This window comes from Odontesthes bonariensis, chromosome 13, assembly GCF_027942865.1.
Source record: "Odontesthes bonariensis isolate fOdoBon6 chromosome 13, fOdoBon6.hap1, whole genome shotgun sequence".
NCBI classification, from domain to species: Eukaryota; Metazoa; Chordata; class Actinopteri; order Atheriniformes; family Atherinopsidae; genus Odontesthes; species Odontesthes bonariensis.
This window is the reverse complement of record NC_134518.1, coordinates 22807676-22825817: the sequence shown is the minus strand read 5'-3', so window position 1 is coordinate 22825817 and position 18142 is coordinate 22807676. Positions and strand designations below refer to the sequence as shown.

Below are 18142 nucleotides of genomic sequence, written 5' to 3'. Positions count from 1 at the left end.
GTTATGCATCATAACACATGCAAGAAATTGCCAGTAGAAATCATTCCAGCCGCTCAACATCTAAACCGGTGTAAAAAAAAAAAAAAAATCATTGATTTAATTTGTCCAGCACTACAGAGCCCGGCTGCCACCCAAGTGATGCACTCTGCTGTCACCAGCTGCACAACAGAGTCTGCACATACTGAAAACCTGATGTGCTCAAACTTACCGTACCAGTTTAAAACGCATAAATAAAACGCATCTCTACTTTTCACTGCTTGATATTATAATCAGCCTCAGTGGCCTCAGATTGTGCACCTGATTAAATGCTCTCTCGTTGTGAATAGTTTAGTTGAGTAATAGTTGGCCTGATTTCCAGAGCGGACGAAGCTAAAGATAAAACCCCTCTTTGATATCTTAAACACGATTACTCTCCATTTCCATTTTTTTTTACAGTTTCCCAGTTACAATAAAGTCTGAGCCCAAAGCAAAATCATAGCTTGTATTTTGTAGCCTTTCACTTTCAGAGTTTCACCCACGACTCCTGGAAAAGGTTTCCATCTTTGTGAGATTGTTGGGATGCCTTGCACTCCTCTATTCTGTGTGACTCTACCTTTGAGTTGGGGGGGGATTGGGAGGTCCACAGCAAAACCCTCAACTTGCACCTCCCTGTTTCTGGTCTGTGCAACGGTTACCCACCTGAAAAATATAGTGTAACACGAAATACAGCATACATGTGTATTTAAGAAATATAAATACGTTTTTTGTATTTATTTACATTTTTAGAGCTTGAACTATTTAATTTAGCGTGTTTGCTCGGAAAACAAAAGTCCATTTTGTGGTTCGCTTCAAAGTAGCTGCAAATTAGTTTTTGCAAGCCGGATTACTGATGCCTCATTGAAGCTTTACATCAAGTAGCTCTCTTCAGAGTAATTCTGCCCGTCTCTTCCCTCCAGCTCATTCTTAGACCTGGTTTTCCTTTCCTTCCATATTCTGCATCATTTATAAAGGCAATCTCTGTGCAGTGGCTTTGCAGATGACTCTTAGTCTTTCCTTTGTGTGGGAGTTTTCACTAAGTTATTCAGTGTAGGAAATCAGAGACTTTCACATCATAGCACTGAAGAGGTTATGCTTATGCAGGTTTGCCTTAAAGCTGCTAGATTACATTTTGAAAAAGAATCACATGACTGTGTAGAATAAAAATAACTTGCTTTCGACTCCTCAGCTCTGCTGAGCACATCAGCCTCCTTACATTCATTATTTTTTTTTTTTTACTTGCATCTTTGTTGTTTGGTTCAGTTGTCGTCTTCGTGGTGCAATGTTTTCGAACACAGTGAAGCTTTTAGCAGCTAAATCACTGGAACGAATACTGGAATCTTCAAAAACACGACTCTAAATAAATGCTCCACATTAATCTCTGCTGGATGTGGTCGGCTGTGCAAAGTTAAACACTGATAACACATCAGTGTTGTTTTATTTCTCATTTCCTCTTTCTCTACCAGAAAAAAATCATCTTTTAGTTGCCTGAGATTAGATCAAATTATGATCTTATTCAAGTCTGATCACCGCTCTGATCGATTTCCGTGAGAAAAATGTCTAAACCAATAACTCTAACCTTTAAGTACAGAGCAACATATCCGCTTGCTTTTGCATCAGTTTAAGCTGACAGACGTGCAGCCATGCCAACAGAGTTTTATATGAGAAGCAGCGGAAAGTAGAAACGGTTCAGGAGCTCAGCAGCCATGCCTGGGACAGTGAGTAATAAAATGTCCCTTTTGCAACACATAGCCTGACAACAATCAGCAGCATCTTGACAGAAGCATTTGTCCAACCATGGCGCTGATTGGCTAATTGGTAGCTCAGAGGCAGCGCTCATCAGAACATTTATTTTTCACCCAAGGAGTTGCTGCTTTACGTCATTGTGCCAGAATTTGTTATATTGGATGAATTCAAATGATTCAAAGTTCATACAGGAATAAAATGGTTTGTTCTGAAGAATCATGATCTTCCAGTGAAACGTGTTCCAGTGATGTTCCCCACAGCAAAAATCCACCCAGAAATGTTCCTGTGCTCAATGTAAAACAGTGAATTTATGCTTTAATCTCATCCCATTTAAATGTACTTAATGAAAGTGCTGCCAAAGTAAAAAAGACTTTAATAACCCAATTCTAACAGCCCTGTGCTGTTTATCACGTAGATGTATTATTGATTTTAAGATTTTTACTGATCACATTTGAGACGCTGTTATATCCTCTCTCCCCTTTAGCCACACAGGAGACCTTTTCGTTCCATCTGAACCAAAGCTGAGAATGAAGAAAGTCGCTCTCACTTTCACTCAGTGCCAAAAGCTAAAGGTGCTTGCTTTCTTTTTTTTCTCCTTGCATTTGTAGCAATAAATTAACTTTAATGGCTGGTTGAAGATTAACTTTCACAGCTTATTGCCTAATTTTGCATAGAATGAGGCATTTAAGACATTTATTGTCGAATGGTGTTGTATTTTAAAGCTAAACCCTGCTCTTGGCTGACAACCTGCACATTTTTATTGGCAGCTAACCAATACCGAGCATACAGGAAGATACAGACAATAAAAGTCATGTATTTTTGTATAATCCTCTCCATCCCTCACATCATATGAAACCTGGCACCATGACGTGAGTGTTGATGTCGGCATCTGTGGGAGTGGGTGGCATTTTTGGATCCTGCTCCTTTCCAAACACACCACAGTTGGAATTTGATCCATTTGAAGAGTCTGTTATTTGTGACATCTATCACACAAGTCTGAGAGCAGTGGTTTCTTTCCCGGCTTCAGCACATATTCAGTTTGGTTTGTCTTTGTTTGTGCGGTACTTTTCACCTTTGGGCGCTTTTTCCTCGCACTGTCCGATCAAAATATTCTGGTTGAGTGAGAGGCGTGCTAAATAATGCATGGAAGGCTCCACTAAAATTATTTTATGTGATTAGTTTCTCTTACTTGGATTCTGGTGCTTTACTTAAAGATCACACTTGGTTCTGTGTTACTGCTGTATGAAATTTTAATTTTGATATCAGTATTTTCAGCTTCTCATTTTGAAGCGCAATAAAAGGACAAATGTGGTTCTGTTGAGGACTGTATATATAGTAACATCACAGTTATCTGCAGACAATTACTTTTTGAATTATTAAACGGTAGAAAATATAGTTGGAGAAATAGCAGTTCAGTTTCCCTGAAGCAGAGGCCATGTTGTTAAATTGTCATATCAGCTGTCTAAAAGACATTTAACTCTGTGTCCTATAGCCGCATACATAGCAGATCGTATAGTTCATGGGTATTGATTCTACCATCGTATATTTTAGAAGTGGATACAGTTAAGTCCCAAAATATTTAGACGGCTACATCATTTTGACTTAATTTCCATAATTCTGGCCCTGTCCGGCACAGAGGTACATTTAAAATGAAATCAACATGCAGACTATGAGTTTTATTTTAAGGAGATTAATTTAAGATATTTGTCTAGGGTTGCAACACTTTGTCAAGAATCATTTGCAGGCAGTGACTAATGCCTAAAATCTGGGTCCTGTAGATGCTAAAAAGTGTTTTTGTTCTGCTTTTAGTTTTGTCAGCACGAGTCTGAATCCATATCTGGATGTAGATTTAAATCGGATAACTTACTTGTCCATTGCAGAATAATTCAATTCTTTCCCTAAAAAAAACAACAACAAAAGAAAGGCTTGGTTGCTCTCAGTATGTTCTGGATCACCGTCCATCTGAACTGCAAAGTGCCGTCCAGTCAGCTTTCCTGCACTCTGCTGAAGCCGAGCACACAGCTCATCCCTGCAGACATCACAACCACCCAGCTGCTTCTGTTTTCTGTCACGTCGTTGGTGAACAGTAGTTACCCAGCGTGACTGGAAGCCACGCTTGTCCATATAATCACACTGCCTACACAAGTTTGACAGACGATGCATGCTTCAGATCATGAGCCATTCAAAGTCTTCTGCATACTTTTTCTGCCTGCCGCTCCGGTGCAGGTTGGTCTCTGGGATGGCATTCTTTAGACAGATGAATCAGAGTTGTTCTGGCTTTTTTTTTTGGAGCCATGTCTAATCTGGTTTTTCATTTCTTGAGGCATATAAATGGCTTGCACCTTGTGATGAAGCCCCTGTTTTTGCTCTTTGAAGTCTTTTTTATTATAGATGTGCCGCCATCCTGGAGAGTGTTCCTCATTTGGCCGAATGTTGGACAGGATTCAGTAATTATAGGTCTTCTGTGGACATCAAGACCTTTTTTGTTGTCAAGCACACGAGTGTGTTCTTTTTTTCTCCTCAGACTTTATCCAGCAATTGATTTGACCAGTCGTAATGTTCCTGCTATCTCTCTGATGGATTAATTTGGCCTGTTTTGCCTGCATTCAGAGCTCCTCTGACTGCATCTCAGCTTCTAAATACAAGTGCCACACTATCAACTTCAGGTCTTTTTATTCGTTAATTAATTTAGAAATAATAATGAATGATTTTTTTCCCCTCTTGTCCTTGAAATAGCTTTTGATCTGCCGCAAAAGTAGGTTTTGCCTAAACCCTTCCTCAAATTTGAATCCTAGTCTGCTCTGAGAATCTGCACTCTAATTGCACGTTTGTTATAAAACTGTGGCTGTGAATGTCCAAATATATGAAAAACCAACTGTGCGTGGTACTGTGCGTCATTAAAAGCTTTAAGATTCCTTCCAGATTCAACATATCGGCGTGAGATGTTGTCAAGAATGATGATGATTCATTATTATTAAGCATAATCTGTCTAGCAGAACATAAAGTGTTGAAAATGAGTCACAATTAACAGCTTCAAGAAGGCATCACGCACCGATGCATCACTGAGTATAATCCAGTAACACATTATTCCAAATATACCATTCTGCATTAATCCCACTCGCTTTATTTTGATGCTAATGTTGATTTGAACGTGTGACTTCTAGCAGTGTTTGCACACTGTGTTGTTGATTCATTTACTAAATTAAGATCCTCTTCCACCGCTCCATATAGCAATTAAAAGCAGAACAGCAACAAATCCTAAAATGTGTTTAGTTTGCAGCACCAAATGAATTACATCTGTGTTTGATAATTCACTGAAATGATTAGGCAGTCATCAGTCAGTTTCTTTTGATCAATTGATCATTCGTGCCTGGCTTGTTTTTTGGGTTTTTTTCGGCCTCAGGTAAACTTCATCCCAACATCTAAGACCTGCATTAGTATGCATTTGTCTCCACTGTTGCATTGCATATAAGATTATTTTACATCATCTCTTTTTCATAGACTTTACTTTGAAGTTCGCTCCCATAGCCGGGGTACTGATGGTGTGTGCTATGATGAATGATTTAGACATCTGTCCATTAAACGTGGATGGGTGGGTGTGAACCTATGTGCATACTGTGGCTGTCGCAGCATCAAGGGTAATGAGGTGAGATGGGTTGCAGACGAGCCCTCGGTCAAACAAAACAAAGCCGCATGTTTGTTTAAAGTTTCCTCTTTTTAGACCGTTTGGAACGTCATTGTCAAGACGCCATGTTGTGTGTTTGTGTCCGTTGGCTGTCGAACTGACAACGTGTGGAGCAATCTGTAAATGAATGGCAGCCGCTCTGCTTCAGGCAGTGGCCCCAGCCCTTTAATCTTAGCCATCCCCTACTCCTTACTTTTTTTTTTTTTTTCTTCCCCTGCCTCCGACTAACCACCCTTGACAGGGAGGTGGGGAGAGGTAGACTGCCTGTCTGCTGTGGGGCAAATTTAAACAAACGAGAGAAATAAAAGAAGGAATGGGAGACAAAAAAAAAAAACGAGAAACTGACAGCTTTGGTATATGAGAATAATTACGGAGTAGAGTGAAATTAGCCCAGGTGAATGGAGGAGAAGAATAGAGGGCAGTGGAGGAAGAAAGAAAATAGCATCTCAGCTTATGCACTTTTTCTTCAGGAGCAGGTTATGAGAGTCGATGGGGAAAAATGCTGAGCATTGTATCTAGAGCTTAACAGGTGTAACATATTCAAGGAGGTAGTCATTTGCAGCGGCTGCTGCATTTGCAGTCACAGCTTTCAGTATAATAGAAATATGAGAAGTTGGCCTACATCTAGGGACTACATCTAGAATGCATGTGTTTGAAATGTGGAGTGAACAAAGAAAAGACGGATGAAAGAAAGAGGGTAGGCAAGAGTTAGATGCCGTCTACTATGGTGGTTTTCCCTCTGTGGCTTCTCCCTGAAAGTCTGTTTGAACCGAGGAGAAATTCCCCACAGAGAATTTAAATGAATATCTTTCTGTGGAGGAGAGTGTACATTAGTCTTCATACAGCCTATAAATCGGGCATAAATCAGCGAGAATAAGCGCTGCCATCCTGACAAAAAGCCTCAATCTCAATTAATGGGACCATTAAAGCTCAGAGGAGAGGACGGCAGGTGCATTTGTAGCAGCTGAGAGCAAAGAACTCGTTCACTCTGAACAAGATCACACGCTTTTACGGTAACTCTTGACATACTCACCCATCGCATCAGGACCCCTTTCAGTATTAAAGGTAGAAAACATGCCAGCACAATAAAGAGTTACTGTGTGAGGATCCAGGCTGATGGGGCCACCGGCATAATTGTGATAAATGACGGCTTCTCATCAGCGTGCCACTCAACGACACGGAGCATGCTTTTCTGCCTTGAGTATGAGCGGAGGTTTCCGTTTATTTCTATTCAGCATGAGAAAAACATGCAAACACACAGCTTCCTGTGACTTCAGGATGACAGCTGATCGACTTTTAGATTTCGGAGCCTTCACAAGAATGAGTGTTATTTATCCTAAGGGCCAATTGGCTTTGAAAAATTTTGACTGAGTTCCCCAGCTTTTCCCTTTGTTTGTGTGCCAGTAATACTCCTACATAATAGCCAATGAACTGTCAACACCAGGAGAGTATGAAATGCTTTATTAGTCTGCACTCTACCCCGGAGGTGTACCTGACAACAGCTGTGGAGTAACTTCAGAGTATGACACGTGGCATATGTCCAAGTTCCACATCTTCCACGTAAGGTGTACGCCTCTCATGGCTGCTTTAGGAAACAAGGCACTTGACTGTACTGTATATCCTCTGCACCTGCTGCTCTGACCATTAAAACAGAGATGCCAAGCATCTTGAGCAATTTTAAAACTAAAGGCTGAATCTGGAATTACAGGTAATCTTTCATCGCTCGTGAAAAAAAGATATTCGGGGGCAGGACAGTTTTGTTTTTGTTTTTTTTTGTTTTTTTTCTTGTTTTTGAAAATGACTGACAGACTCTGAGACAAGCACAGATTACAACGAACATAGATTTTGAATAAAACTGTAAAGTTTACTTACATTGTACTTCGGCCTTTGTAAACAGTGTATCAAAACAGATCCGTATTGTTCGTGTCTGAATGCAAACTCATGAGTAATATGGATTATGAGCGTTAAAGATGCTGTTGGATGATTTTGACATTGACAGCACATGTTGAAATGTGTAGTAAGGTAAATTATTCATTTCCAGGTCTCTGAAGTTCAAATGTGGATGACGTAGTTTGGCAGAGATGAGGCCCATGAATTTGCAGGTTTGCTCGAAACTCGATCCTCTGATTTTCTGCCAGACAAGAGAAACTAGGACGTAATATCATTGTTCCTTTTGGATGGAGTGATAAAGCCCCTGAAAATGTTAGTAACCCATTTAATGGTCATTGTCACCTGTTACAGCTCCCATAAGTATGGCCAGGAGGTACCTTTATTCACCTTCTTGAAGACCCAGTCAGGTGTCATCATTCATTTTTATCACTGATAAACAGAAAGAAACCCAAATCACACAGAACCTTTGATCATCTCATTAAGTGCATGTAGAATATCAAAGATGGGATGTTAATTAAATCCCGAAGAGGACACACCAAATTCAAAGAATTCCAACTTTGAAAATCCAAAGGTATTTTAGGAAGATACACATAAATGAGGTCAAGTCATTTATACACAGAAACTGGCAGGTGATTGGCTTTAAAAAAAAAACAAAAAAACATGAGAAACATTAAAATGCAAAGTAACTGGCGAGCCACGTCGGCCGTTATAGTAGTGCATGATAAGCCAAATGTGGCTCGACAGCATTTTATTGGACTAGATCGTGTAACTCTTCCAGTCAGAGGGGGCAAGCTGCCAAAACTTCTGTCAAAAGAGAAATTTACTGGATCTCAACACAGCGACGGCTGTTGGACAGAAAAATTATTTTTGTTTCAAATGTTCTCTTTATGATTTTTACAATGAAAATTGTAACTTCAGAGATGCATTATACAATGTAGCTGTTGCCAATATGTGACGCCATGAATTTAGAGAAGGGAGTTTTCTCTTTTAAGCCAAATCTCTGCAAATTCCTGTGTTTAAATGACGCAACCTCTATGGTCTTTCGTGCTTTAATGGCACCATTGTTGATTTTTGGGTATTCATCATTGGTAGATGTGCTCCAACAGTTATTGCCTAAACCTAACCAAAGATTCATTAAAATGATTTTTATTTTCCTGGATAAAAACTTTTAACATACCCAAGCAGTGACGGAAAACCTCCTTGAAGTGCGTTGTGCTCCCCAGTTTGTACTTCCAGGTGATACAGGGTGGAGGAGAGCATCTCTTTTCCATATCTATAGGAGCGATGACGGATTACAAAGTCCATGTAATATGCTACTAACATACTGGAGGTGCAGGAACCCTCCATGGGATCACGTGATGCATGTGGGGGATGATTAAATTAGTAAAGAAAAGTAGGATAAATGTAAGTAAAACTTCCTGCTGCACTATTTCTTTTTCTAATTTCTATCTTAACTCTATTTTTATACAGTGGGAGACTGTAAAACTTCTTCAGACATGTAAAAATGAGAGGGGAACATCACTTGGGGTTGTGAGAAGACTTGAATTTAAAGGGTTATTGGGTGAGACTCTACATTTAAAAAAACATTGAAGCACCATATTCAGTGAGTTTTACTGGTAGATGGCTGCTGAGTCTTGGCTCAGTGGTACTGAAGGATAAAAAATGAACCATCTCTCCTCTGAATTAAACACAACATTCTTAGAGAAAGTTCCCCTGTGATGTCACAGAATATGCACACTGAAAGGTCACAGTCCGTATTTTGTCAACGCTGACTTGATGTGACATGTTTTTGTGTTGTTGCTGCTGTCTGTTGCTCTCTTCGTGTTTTTTTTTTTTTTTTTAAGTGACCTAATTGCCCTTCTGGGACAAATCAAGTTGTCTGAATCTAATGACTCAGTGGCAGGTGAGTGTTGATCCAGTTTTCCCACAGAACCACACAAATTGAACTTGAATATTAATAGATCTTTAGCCAGTAAGAGAAATAAACTTAAGTTATAAATGTCAGGTGAAAAAAAAACAAGAAACAAAACATCTCAAACCACAAATGCAGAATTCAACCAATCTTGGCAGCTACGGCAGTTGAGCCAAAATTATACAACAGTGAACACTACTACACTTCAACATTTCTAGAATACTCTTTACACTCTTACAGCTGGGCTCACAGTGTTGGCTTTAAAATTGCACTCCCATAAATCACAACAATGCATTTTGAATTATTCTTAGCACAATAAAATGCACAGCCGAGCTTGTTAAATGCATTTCCACAGCTCTGCATTGTACCCATCACTGTTGTACTCAAATTCCATACAAGTTGTCTGCTGGGATGTGATATTGGATCTGTGGGTCCGAGTTTGAAGTTTGGGTGTGCGAACATAGATTTTTGCATGCGTCCATGTTCTGAGTGATTCTCTACAGTTCGTGGGAGATGAAAGAGGGTCCCAGGGGCGTTGCTGTTGGCTCCAGGCTGACGTGGGAGAGACTGTGGCTTTGGGAGCGAGACAGTGTGTGATAATGAGAGGGAGGAGCTTTCCCCTGGGCTTGGCCCTCTTCCTGCTCTGAATTCTGACTTGGCACAGCGGAGCCTCCTGGTTCCGCTCCAGCCACAGTCCCAGCTTCTGCAGCGCTGCGTTCCAGCTTATGTCTCTCCCAGGCTGAGCTCAGCTTCACGGCAAGAGCCAGCAGATTTTTCCCCAGAAACACAGTGGACACCCGAGGGTCCCTGTACCACAGCATGCCTGTACCCCTCAGGGCCAAGGTGAAGATGTTGATGGTGACCAAGCTAAGCCAAGGGTACAAAGCCTCTTTACGGGGTCCCCTCTGTCCTGGCAGGCCAGTGGCCCCCAGCTCTGTGAGGGCCACACATGGCAGCAGCAGCAAGAGGGCGTAGCAGTAAAAGAAGACCAGGCCCTCGGCCCAGATGGGCAGTTTCTGCTCAACTACCCCTCCGGTACCCGCTGTGGATCCACTCTGTGCTTCCCACAGCCCCGCCTGCAGGTCCAGCACATCCAGCAGGTCGACCACCACCCACAGTAGCCGACTCCGCACCTCCTGCTTCCTGCGCTGCGGGGTCATGTGGTCAGCGCCCGTCAGGATGAGAAAGAGGGACGGCAGGCAAATGGACAACAGCAGCGTCAGCGTCTTTCTGGCCAGCGGGTCGGGCGGCCGGCGCTCCTGCCTGTAGTTGTGGCAGACAAAGAAGAGCTTCAGCTGGAGGAGGGACAGGAACAGGAACCAGAGGGCGTTGGCAAAACCGCGCCGTGGCGACCGCGCCTCAGAAACCACGCCTGCTGAGACAAAGCGCAGTGCCAGCAGGAAGCCCACGTCACCCAGCAGCACCGCTGCATACTGCCACGTGCTCGGTCCTGAAAGACCACGAGCTCCAAGCATGCTCTGCTCCAGCAGGTAGAGGTCCACCACTGCCATTGTGCTCACCGTGACCAGGGTTGATACGCACACCTGGGGCGTGGGCACCATGCCTGTAAGAGACAAAGAGGCGCTCGTTGGAAAATCTGTTACATGGACGGAGCTCAGACTTGCTCACATCAATCTGCACGTTCCATCTGTGTTCTGTAAATCTGACAGATTTGCAAATTAAAACACTTGTTTTTTTCCAAGACTGTTTCCCAACCAGCTGTAGAGTAGTTTGACGCTTGTTGCTATGGTCAAAGACTTTAGCTGCAGAGTAAGCAGCATCTTGGCCTGAGCTTCATATGCTGGCTGCTCAAGCTGAGAAGCTTATTAAATAGTTTTTTTTCTTTCTTTCTCTCCTTCTCCTCAGCTCTGTATTAAGAAGTTTTCATTTCCTATAAGGGTCCTAGCCCTGCTTCCTTTTGATTCCAAGATTTTCCACAAGTTCTCTGCTGTTACTTTTTCTGTTGTTTCTGTTTTCCTTTTTTCTACTCGGCTCATTCATTATTAATTAATTGCATTCAGGCTCAGCTAGGTGCCTTGTCAAAGCCTTCTCTTTGCCTCGATGGTCTGCCGTGTTTACTCTCATACTGCGCCGCAGCCTTTAATCATCTCAAATCCCCATTTCATTTCAGATAACATAGATAACTTGCTATTTGTTCTGAGATGCGCTTTACTTCTGTCTTTGTGTACACACCGGGTGACTGCATGAAGACGATACTATTGTGGTTGAATATGAGGGTTCGTATTATTTTGTTACAGCTCATGCTCTCTGTCAGACTCAGACAGCATGAAAAACATTATTGATCGCAGTTTGAGAAATGATCATTGACCTTACAGTGTAATCGAACCAATGTCTCTTCATCATGTTTAGCTGAAAAGCACGGCACAAGCCACTGGACTGTCTCAGTCTCTGTTATCTGCTCGGCACCGCTCGGGGGTGTCAGCCCCTCAGCTGGATCGATCACATTGTAATATAAAATCATTACTGGCTCAGATGTGTCCTAACGGCAACAGTTGAGTGTGATCGAGCGAGAGATTGTAGGCATGATTGCGGCCTCTGAAAAAAAATAAATAAATAAAAAATCTGCTGGTGAAAAATGTTTATTGATATCTCGCTGATGGAAGATGCATCTCTTCCATATCTTTAAGACTAGCAGGAGCTCTGTCACCTCCTCTTGTGTTATATGAATCATTGAAGAGGACAGAGCAGCTCAACTGGGTAAAATAAGGGTTGATGGTGTGCATGTGTGAAGGAGGAGAAGAAGTCCTGAAAGTGAAAGATTAATAGGCCTTTTGGGCTGTCTACATGGCTAATAAAGTGTTACTGCATGACAGTAATAGTTCATAAATAAGCTCAGGGGGAGAGGGGGTGAGAGTGATGAAGAAAAAAAGATTTAAATTCAGATAGAAAGTGACTTCCATCCACTTATATTGAGACACCCATTATATTGAGGGAGCTGTAGTCCTAATTCATCTTTGCAAGTATAAAAAAAATAAAAAATCAAAGGCATTAAAAGCTTATTCTGAAACAGATGAATCAAAGGGACGAGGAACGATCTCAGCTGATTAATCCTGCTTGCAGGCATTGTGGGAGGACAGCCGTGAATCATACCAGCATTGGAAATATCTCATTGTCTATGAACCCTTTTGTCTCACCGTGCACACCAACTTGATTATCATTCCCTCTAACCTGAATAACCTGAATGAATTCCAGCAAGCCGCAGATTGAGAGGATATTGGAATTTAAATTTGTCTTGTGTTTCTCGGGCGACAACCTCAGCCCGCAGGGGAGGAGGTGGAGGTGTGGGGGAAGAAGTTCACAGCCACTGTTGCAGTTCGTTCTCTCGTGCTTCTTAAGTTATTCCAGCTGCCCGCCTTTAATCTCAGCCTGAAAATCTCCCCGTCAGCCCGTGTTTGTGTTTTGACTCCCTGTCAGCGCAGTGTAATTTATTATTTTCAGAGTTAGCGACTGGGATGACAGCCCCCCCTGTCCACTCAGCTCATCAATAATGACCAAATTCATCATTTTGCTGTCTGGGAAGTGACATGGATGTTGACAAGGTGAGGCAACCTATTTCACAGTAAGCATGAGTAATGGCATATAATAGTGCTTAGGTGAAGGATTTGGGCAAATTCTATTTAGCACTGGAAATCATTTCCTCTCCTCTCAGTTGTATCCACTTCATGTCTTCCTCACTGTTGCATGGGTGCACAAAGGGGGCACTTTGTCTAAGTAATCATCCAAAAAGCTCTTAAATTCTGTCCAAAGCACACACTGACAGAGATACAGGAGGCTTGGGCTTGCCACTTGCATTTGTTTTCTATAAATATCGGGTGATTCCCGGGTGGACAGGAAGCCTTAATTGATTTGTCTGCACCTGCAGTTTATCTCCATAAACACTCGTTATGGAGCCCCAAATTGCATCAAAGACAAAATCCTTCACAACCACAGGTGGCTCAGGAGCATCAAGGGCACCAGGACAACATCTGAGCCATTATGTGCGAATTAATCATTTAATAGAGTCGGGGATGTGCAATTCTCGATAAAGCAGATTAAATTCTCCCACCAGACCCATCTCCACACGAATAAAAACATCTGTTGATTTATCAGGTGACGGTGCAAGAGTTGCCCGACTGGCTTGCATTTGCAATCTTTCTATGCACAGTTATCCTCTTTGTTACATCTCACCTCATTATCTGCCCAGAGTGCAGTGTTGTCGCGAGGCGTCTTACATCCTTTAATTTAACAACCTCTATTAAACCGCCTCCCTGCAACACCTGTTTCATAACTGCCCTATTAACAGCAGGTATTGTGGCTTGATCCGTGCATGGCTGGTAGTAAAGTGAAGCTTTTAGTTACCCAAACCATTCGTCTTGCGCTTGGGCTCGATCGTCCTGGCTTGATTTATAGCAAGTAAACCCGAGCGGGAGCGCTGTCGGTGACCAATAAAAGTGTCTTTTAATGTCGATGATGAGCTGAGATCGGTGATAAAAGTGCCACTGTCCGGGTGTTTGTCCACAGTCAGGCTCCAGGCGAAGGCTCATCGAGAGGAAAAGTCATCGCTTCCACCACACCAAAGCAGATTCGAGTTTGTACAGAAGCCAAAAAGAACCCCCGGCTCCCACTTATCAAGATTTCCTCCTCCGTGCAGATCTGTCGCGGCGCATTTCCTCGTCCCGAACCTCGGGCTCGCTCTGAGGTGTTTGCAGAGACTCGATCTGGATCCGAATCTCTGAGTCTGTCGCCTCCCGCAGTGTCGGGGTCTGCTGCTGTCTGTTAATCCTTTGACACAGCAGCGGGGGGAGCAGAGCTGTGCCGCGCAGCCGCTGCCGCCGCTCGTCGGGCTCCGGCTGTGCGGAGCAGCTGCCGGGAAGTCGGTCAGAAGTGAAGCAGCAGCCTCAGCGGTGGAGACCGCAGACCTGTGCTACCGAGGAGAGAAGCAGAGCGGTGCAACACAAACTCACTCATGCTGTCCGACTTTGGTTGTGGTGTTAATTTATAAGCATGCAGGCTACGTGCTCAAGCCCAGATCTCCCACCCTCCTCAGTTCTTCCTCCTCTCCTCCTTCATCAGCTGTGGAAGTTTAGCAGGAGGAAGATGCTGTGGATAATTCAGTGCAGTCTGTTACAGTTATGGTAATAATGATGTTGCCACTTGCAGAAGCTTAGTTACTGTTCGGTTGCATGCAAATGCCTTATTTATCCTTAATGCCTCAAAGAAGAGCGGAAGAAGTGGAGCGAAAGATGCTTGTAGCCTGGAGACACATTTAGATCTCAGAAAGGCAGATGTTACAACATTAAATAGCCCTCCTTCTGATTACTTACTGCTTGAAATCTTTCCTCTGTTGTAGATTAACTCATTATAGCCGGCTTAGTGGATGCTCAAACAGAAGGATTGGATATTTTATGAGACCGATCCAGTCGAAAATGCATCTTTGGAAAGTTTCTGAAAAGAGGACTCGCTCATTCCCTTGTACGAAAATCCAATTTCAGTTCCTTGTCAGCCACAGCCGAAGTTTAGTGGAATTTCACAGTGTCACCTTGGCCTCGAGGTCCTACACGTTAAGTCAAGGCTCAAGTCCTCAGCTTCCTTGTTTCTGTGGCTCTGTGTGCTGGGTTCATTGTAGAATGAGAGGTTTAATCAGAGTGGTGAGAAGGAGGATGGAGAGTCATCTTTCTTGTCAGATTCAGCTCTGCGCTCCGCTGGCTTCCAAGAGAGGAGAGATTTTCCATTTTCCTCACTTCTGAGTGTTTTTTTTTCTTCTCTTTTGTGTGTGTGCACGCTCTTCACCCCTCTTCCCCTTTCCGTCACATATTTCCTCGTGTTTATCCCGTTCTCTCCTTCTTCTACACACACACACACACACACACCCCCCCCCCATTTTTTCTTTTGTCTTTTTTGCTCCCACTGGGTGTGGTTGAAGGTCACTTGCACACTGGCTCACTTTCACAGAGGAAAGAGGGAGAGAGCGACGCAGAAAAAAGGACGAGGGGAGCAGCAGAGAGAGGGGCAGCCAGGCGGGCAACCTGTCCACAGGACTGTGCACTCATCACTTTTTGCCTCAGACATGATTGGGGAAGTTTGGAAGGACACATGGGGTTACAGTCTGTCCAAGAATGCTAAAGGCGTCAACAGTCTGCTGTGCTCCACATTAGACTTACGGCCGACCTCCACAAACATGGAGGACTCGTTTCCTTCACCTTCCTGCTCTCAGCTCTTACTCAGGGTCATCTCACGGTGTCAGGCACGAATTGCAGGAGAGCGAGAGATATTGTCTTTTTCATACCACACATCTATCTTCCTTGTGAAAACCTGGCACTTATATCACCCATAATTCAACTCCATTGCCAACAGTTCTGCTGGTGCTAATGAAGCCTGGAGCTGCTGTCCTCCAGCAGAGATGAGGAGTGGACTACAGATGTTAAAGGTGCTCACTTCCCTCTTATCTTTGTAAGCAGATCTGCATATCAATTTGTCGGATTTGTGAGTAACTAACAAGATTTTGTACCAGAATCCTTCTGAATTCTGTTTGCAGTTGGCGTACATTGTAGCAGGCTTTGGATGCATGCAAGTACGCGGCTAATGGGGAGAGCAAAAGAGATGTAAACACAAGCCTCGTCTCACAAGAAAACATGTAATATGTACATTTGTCCAGATGCAAAAAATGTAGTAGTGTCACTATTCAGGGTGGAAATTAATGACAAAGCATGCACAAGGCTATTCTTTTAATTAGGGTAGTGTCCATAAGTCATTACAGCAAAGTTGATCCACAAATATGTAAATGTGTAAACACTAACCATGTATTAAAAAAAAAAAAAGTGAAATGACTGTTGAAGATGAAAGAACCTCCACCGTTTCTCCTTCTTATAAGCGACCAAATCAGCAGCGTGCGACCTGTCTACATTGAAATAGTGTAAGATGTTTAAGTTGAAAAAGGTTGTCATGCAGCTACATGTGGTTGTGGAGCTTCATCACATAGCGAGAGTATGGTCAGTAGTTGAGCGCATATGTCATGAGCTGCGTCTAGGTAAAGAGATGGGGATGTTAGTGGGAATTGTAGCCATCACACAGTTTTTAAGCCATTATTTAAACTGTTTTGTGCTGTGGACCAACATACTTATAGGTTCTGCTGTGCGATCAGGCTGCCATAGTACAATTAGTCAGAATTTATTTAGATTTAATTCAGTTTTCTTCATATAGCGTCAAAACACAACAAATATCATCTCAAGGTACTTCAAAGATACAGTCCAATTTAAGCCAATTACAATCCAATTCATTGTAATACAGTCATTATCCAATCAAATAAAATTCATGAAATTCCAAATTAGTTCAACTCATACAAAGCCAATTCAGTTCCCAGCTAAGGAAACCAACAGATTTGCATTCAAACAGTGACGAGTCCTCACCTGGGATGTCGGTTATAAGACTTTCAGCTTCAGATTTCTTCTGTGTTGACACTTCATTTCAGCACCAGCATCTAACTGAAGTGACATCACTCAAGGCACTTTGTCAAATTTTGCACACCTGCACATGGAACCACAAAGGACTGGATTTAGGTCTATCGTCTTGTGTGAAGAAGTGCTCTTAAACACTGGCAAACTCACCGCAGTGAGTTTTACTAAAAACAGGGAGATTAACTCCAACTCCTTCCCAATCACCAGAAGTAGCTTGTTTCCCCTCAGTCTGCCTTTACCATGCGTTCAAAGTATTGCTCCCCTTTTACAGCCCTGGAGACGAAATGAATGTCTTATGAATCCTTCACGTTGTGGTAGACAGTTTGTGAAACTTTTCTTGGAAAAGTAGTTTATTTTTCCACTGGACTGAGCGTGAGCTGCCAGCTGTCACACGAACAGGTAAAATGGATCGTTTGTGTTTCTGTTTGTCTGTAGTTTCGGTAAAGCTGGGGTTGTAAATCTTGTGTTGTGGATTCACTCAGTCTTGCAGCCCTGCGCGAGATGACCTAAGTGTCATGTCTCCATATTTGTCTGGTGCAGATGTATAAATTCATAGACCTGTATGCCATGTATGCCTTTTATCCCCCCGCTGAAAGCAAAGTAAAGAAGCTTAGCAGTGTGAAGGGGCTCGCATCTCTCTGAATCCTCCGCCGAACGCTAGCTTTGTTTGAACATTTGTTTTCACTTGTTGTTGAAGTGGGACTCTCGGTTTTTGTGTCCCTGCTCCACATGTGAGCGAATCTTTTTATTGTATAGTCATTTTCATCCCTGAGACACAGCTGCCTGCAGCTCCGGCTGTCGTGTTTCTGCTGCAGACTCCACACGTGATTAGTCATGTGAAGTGGCAAAAAGCACAACACTGTCAAGTCTGTGAGGGGGACCTAATGGAGTTGAAAATGGGATGTTTTGTCGTGATACAATCCATTTTGTTGCACCGCTGCATTCTTGCTTGCTCTCACTGTGCCCTCAAACAGAAAATTCTTCATCTTTTGCCAGGTATAAAAAGGGAAGGTTGTGTCTATGAAACAGGCAACAGAAAGACCTCTGAGAAGTTTTGGCTTGTTTTTGTCATAAATGCGAGTCTTTGGATTTGGTCCACTCCGTCGGCTGTGCACTCCTGAGCTCTTTTTAGCAGCACTCCTGAGCTCTTTTGAGCAGGCCTGTATACTGGCCTCAGCACAGTTCAGTGGAGAGTGGGGGTGCAAATCGTTTTCATTTTCCACTTTTAAGGCTAATCCACTGATTCCACTGTGGAAAATCAACTAAAATGCATGTCCAGCGTGAGGTCAATTTATTTGCAGTGTGCAGCTGTGCGTGCTGAACTGACCTGCTGTTCAGCCTCTCAGTTAGCCCCTCTGCAGCCGAGGGGTTCGGCTCGAAACCTTAATCAGCTGTATGACGCTGCAGCGGGGCAGAATGTGATAAAATGCCAACACCAGA

At 43.0% G+C, this 18142-nt stretch overlaps 2 protein-coding genes across 5 annotated transcripts in view; one reads left to right on the top strand and one right to left on the bottom strand.

Moving 5' to 3' along the window:
* Positions 1 to 18142, top strand: part of mrpl11 (mitochondrial ribosomal protein L11) — a 47539-nt gene that overhangs the window by 15173 nt on the left and 14224 nt on the right. Inside the window, exon 1 of one of the 3 annotated variants that reach the window (XM_075481623.1) lies at positions 12645 to 12808. The exons of the other annotated variants lie outside the window; for them this stretch is intronic. Within the exon in view, the coding sequence (XP_075337738.1) occupies positions 12794 to 12808 (15 nt within the window). The 5' untranslated portion in view covers positions 12645 to 12793. Of the gene's footprint in view, positions 1 to 12644; positions 12809 to 18142 lie in introns of those variants that run through there. 3 annotated transcript variants of the gene reach the window in all.
* tmem265 (transmembrane protein 265) lies at positions 9171 to 14266 on the bottom strand. 2 transcript variants are annotated; one of them, XM_075481619.1, is made up of 2 exons: positions 13437 to 14266; positions 9171 to 10812 (listed from the first exon to the last, which is right to left on the bottom strand). In XM_075481619.1, the coding sequence occupies exon 2, from the start codon at positions 10808 to 10810 to the stop codon at positions 9746 to 9748; it is 1065 nt and encodes a 354-aa protein (XP_075337734.1). In that variant the 5' UTR covers positions 10811 to 10812; positions 13437 to 14266; the 3' UTR covers positions 9171 to 9745. The 2 variants fall into 2 exon arrangements, with proteins under 2 accessions (XP_075337734.1, XP_075337733.1); XM_075481618.1 differs by having other exon boundaries at positions 13608 to 14266.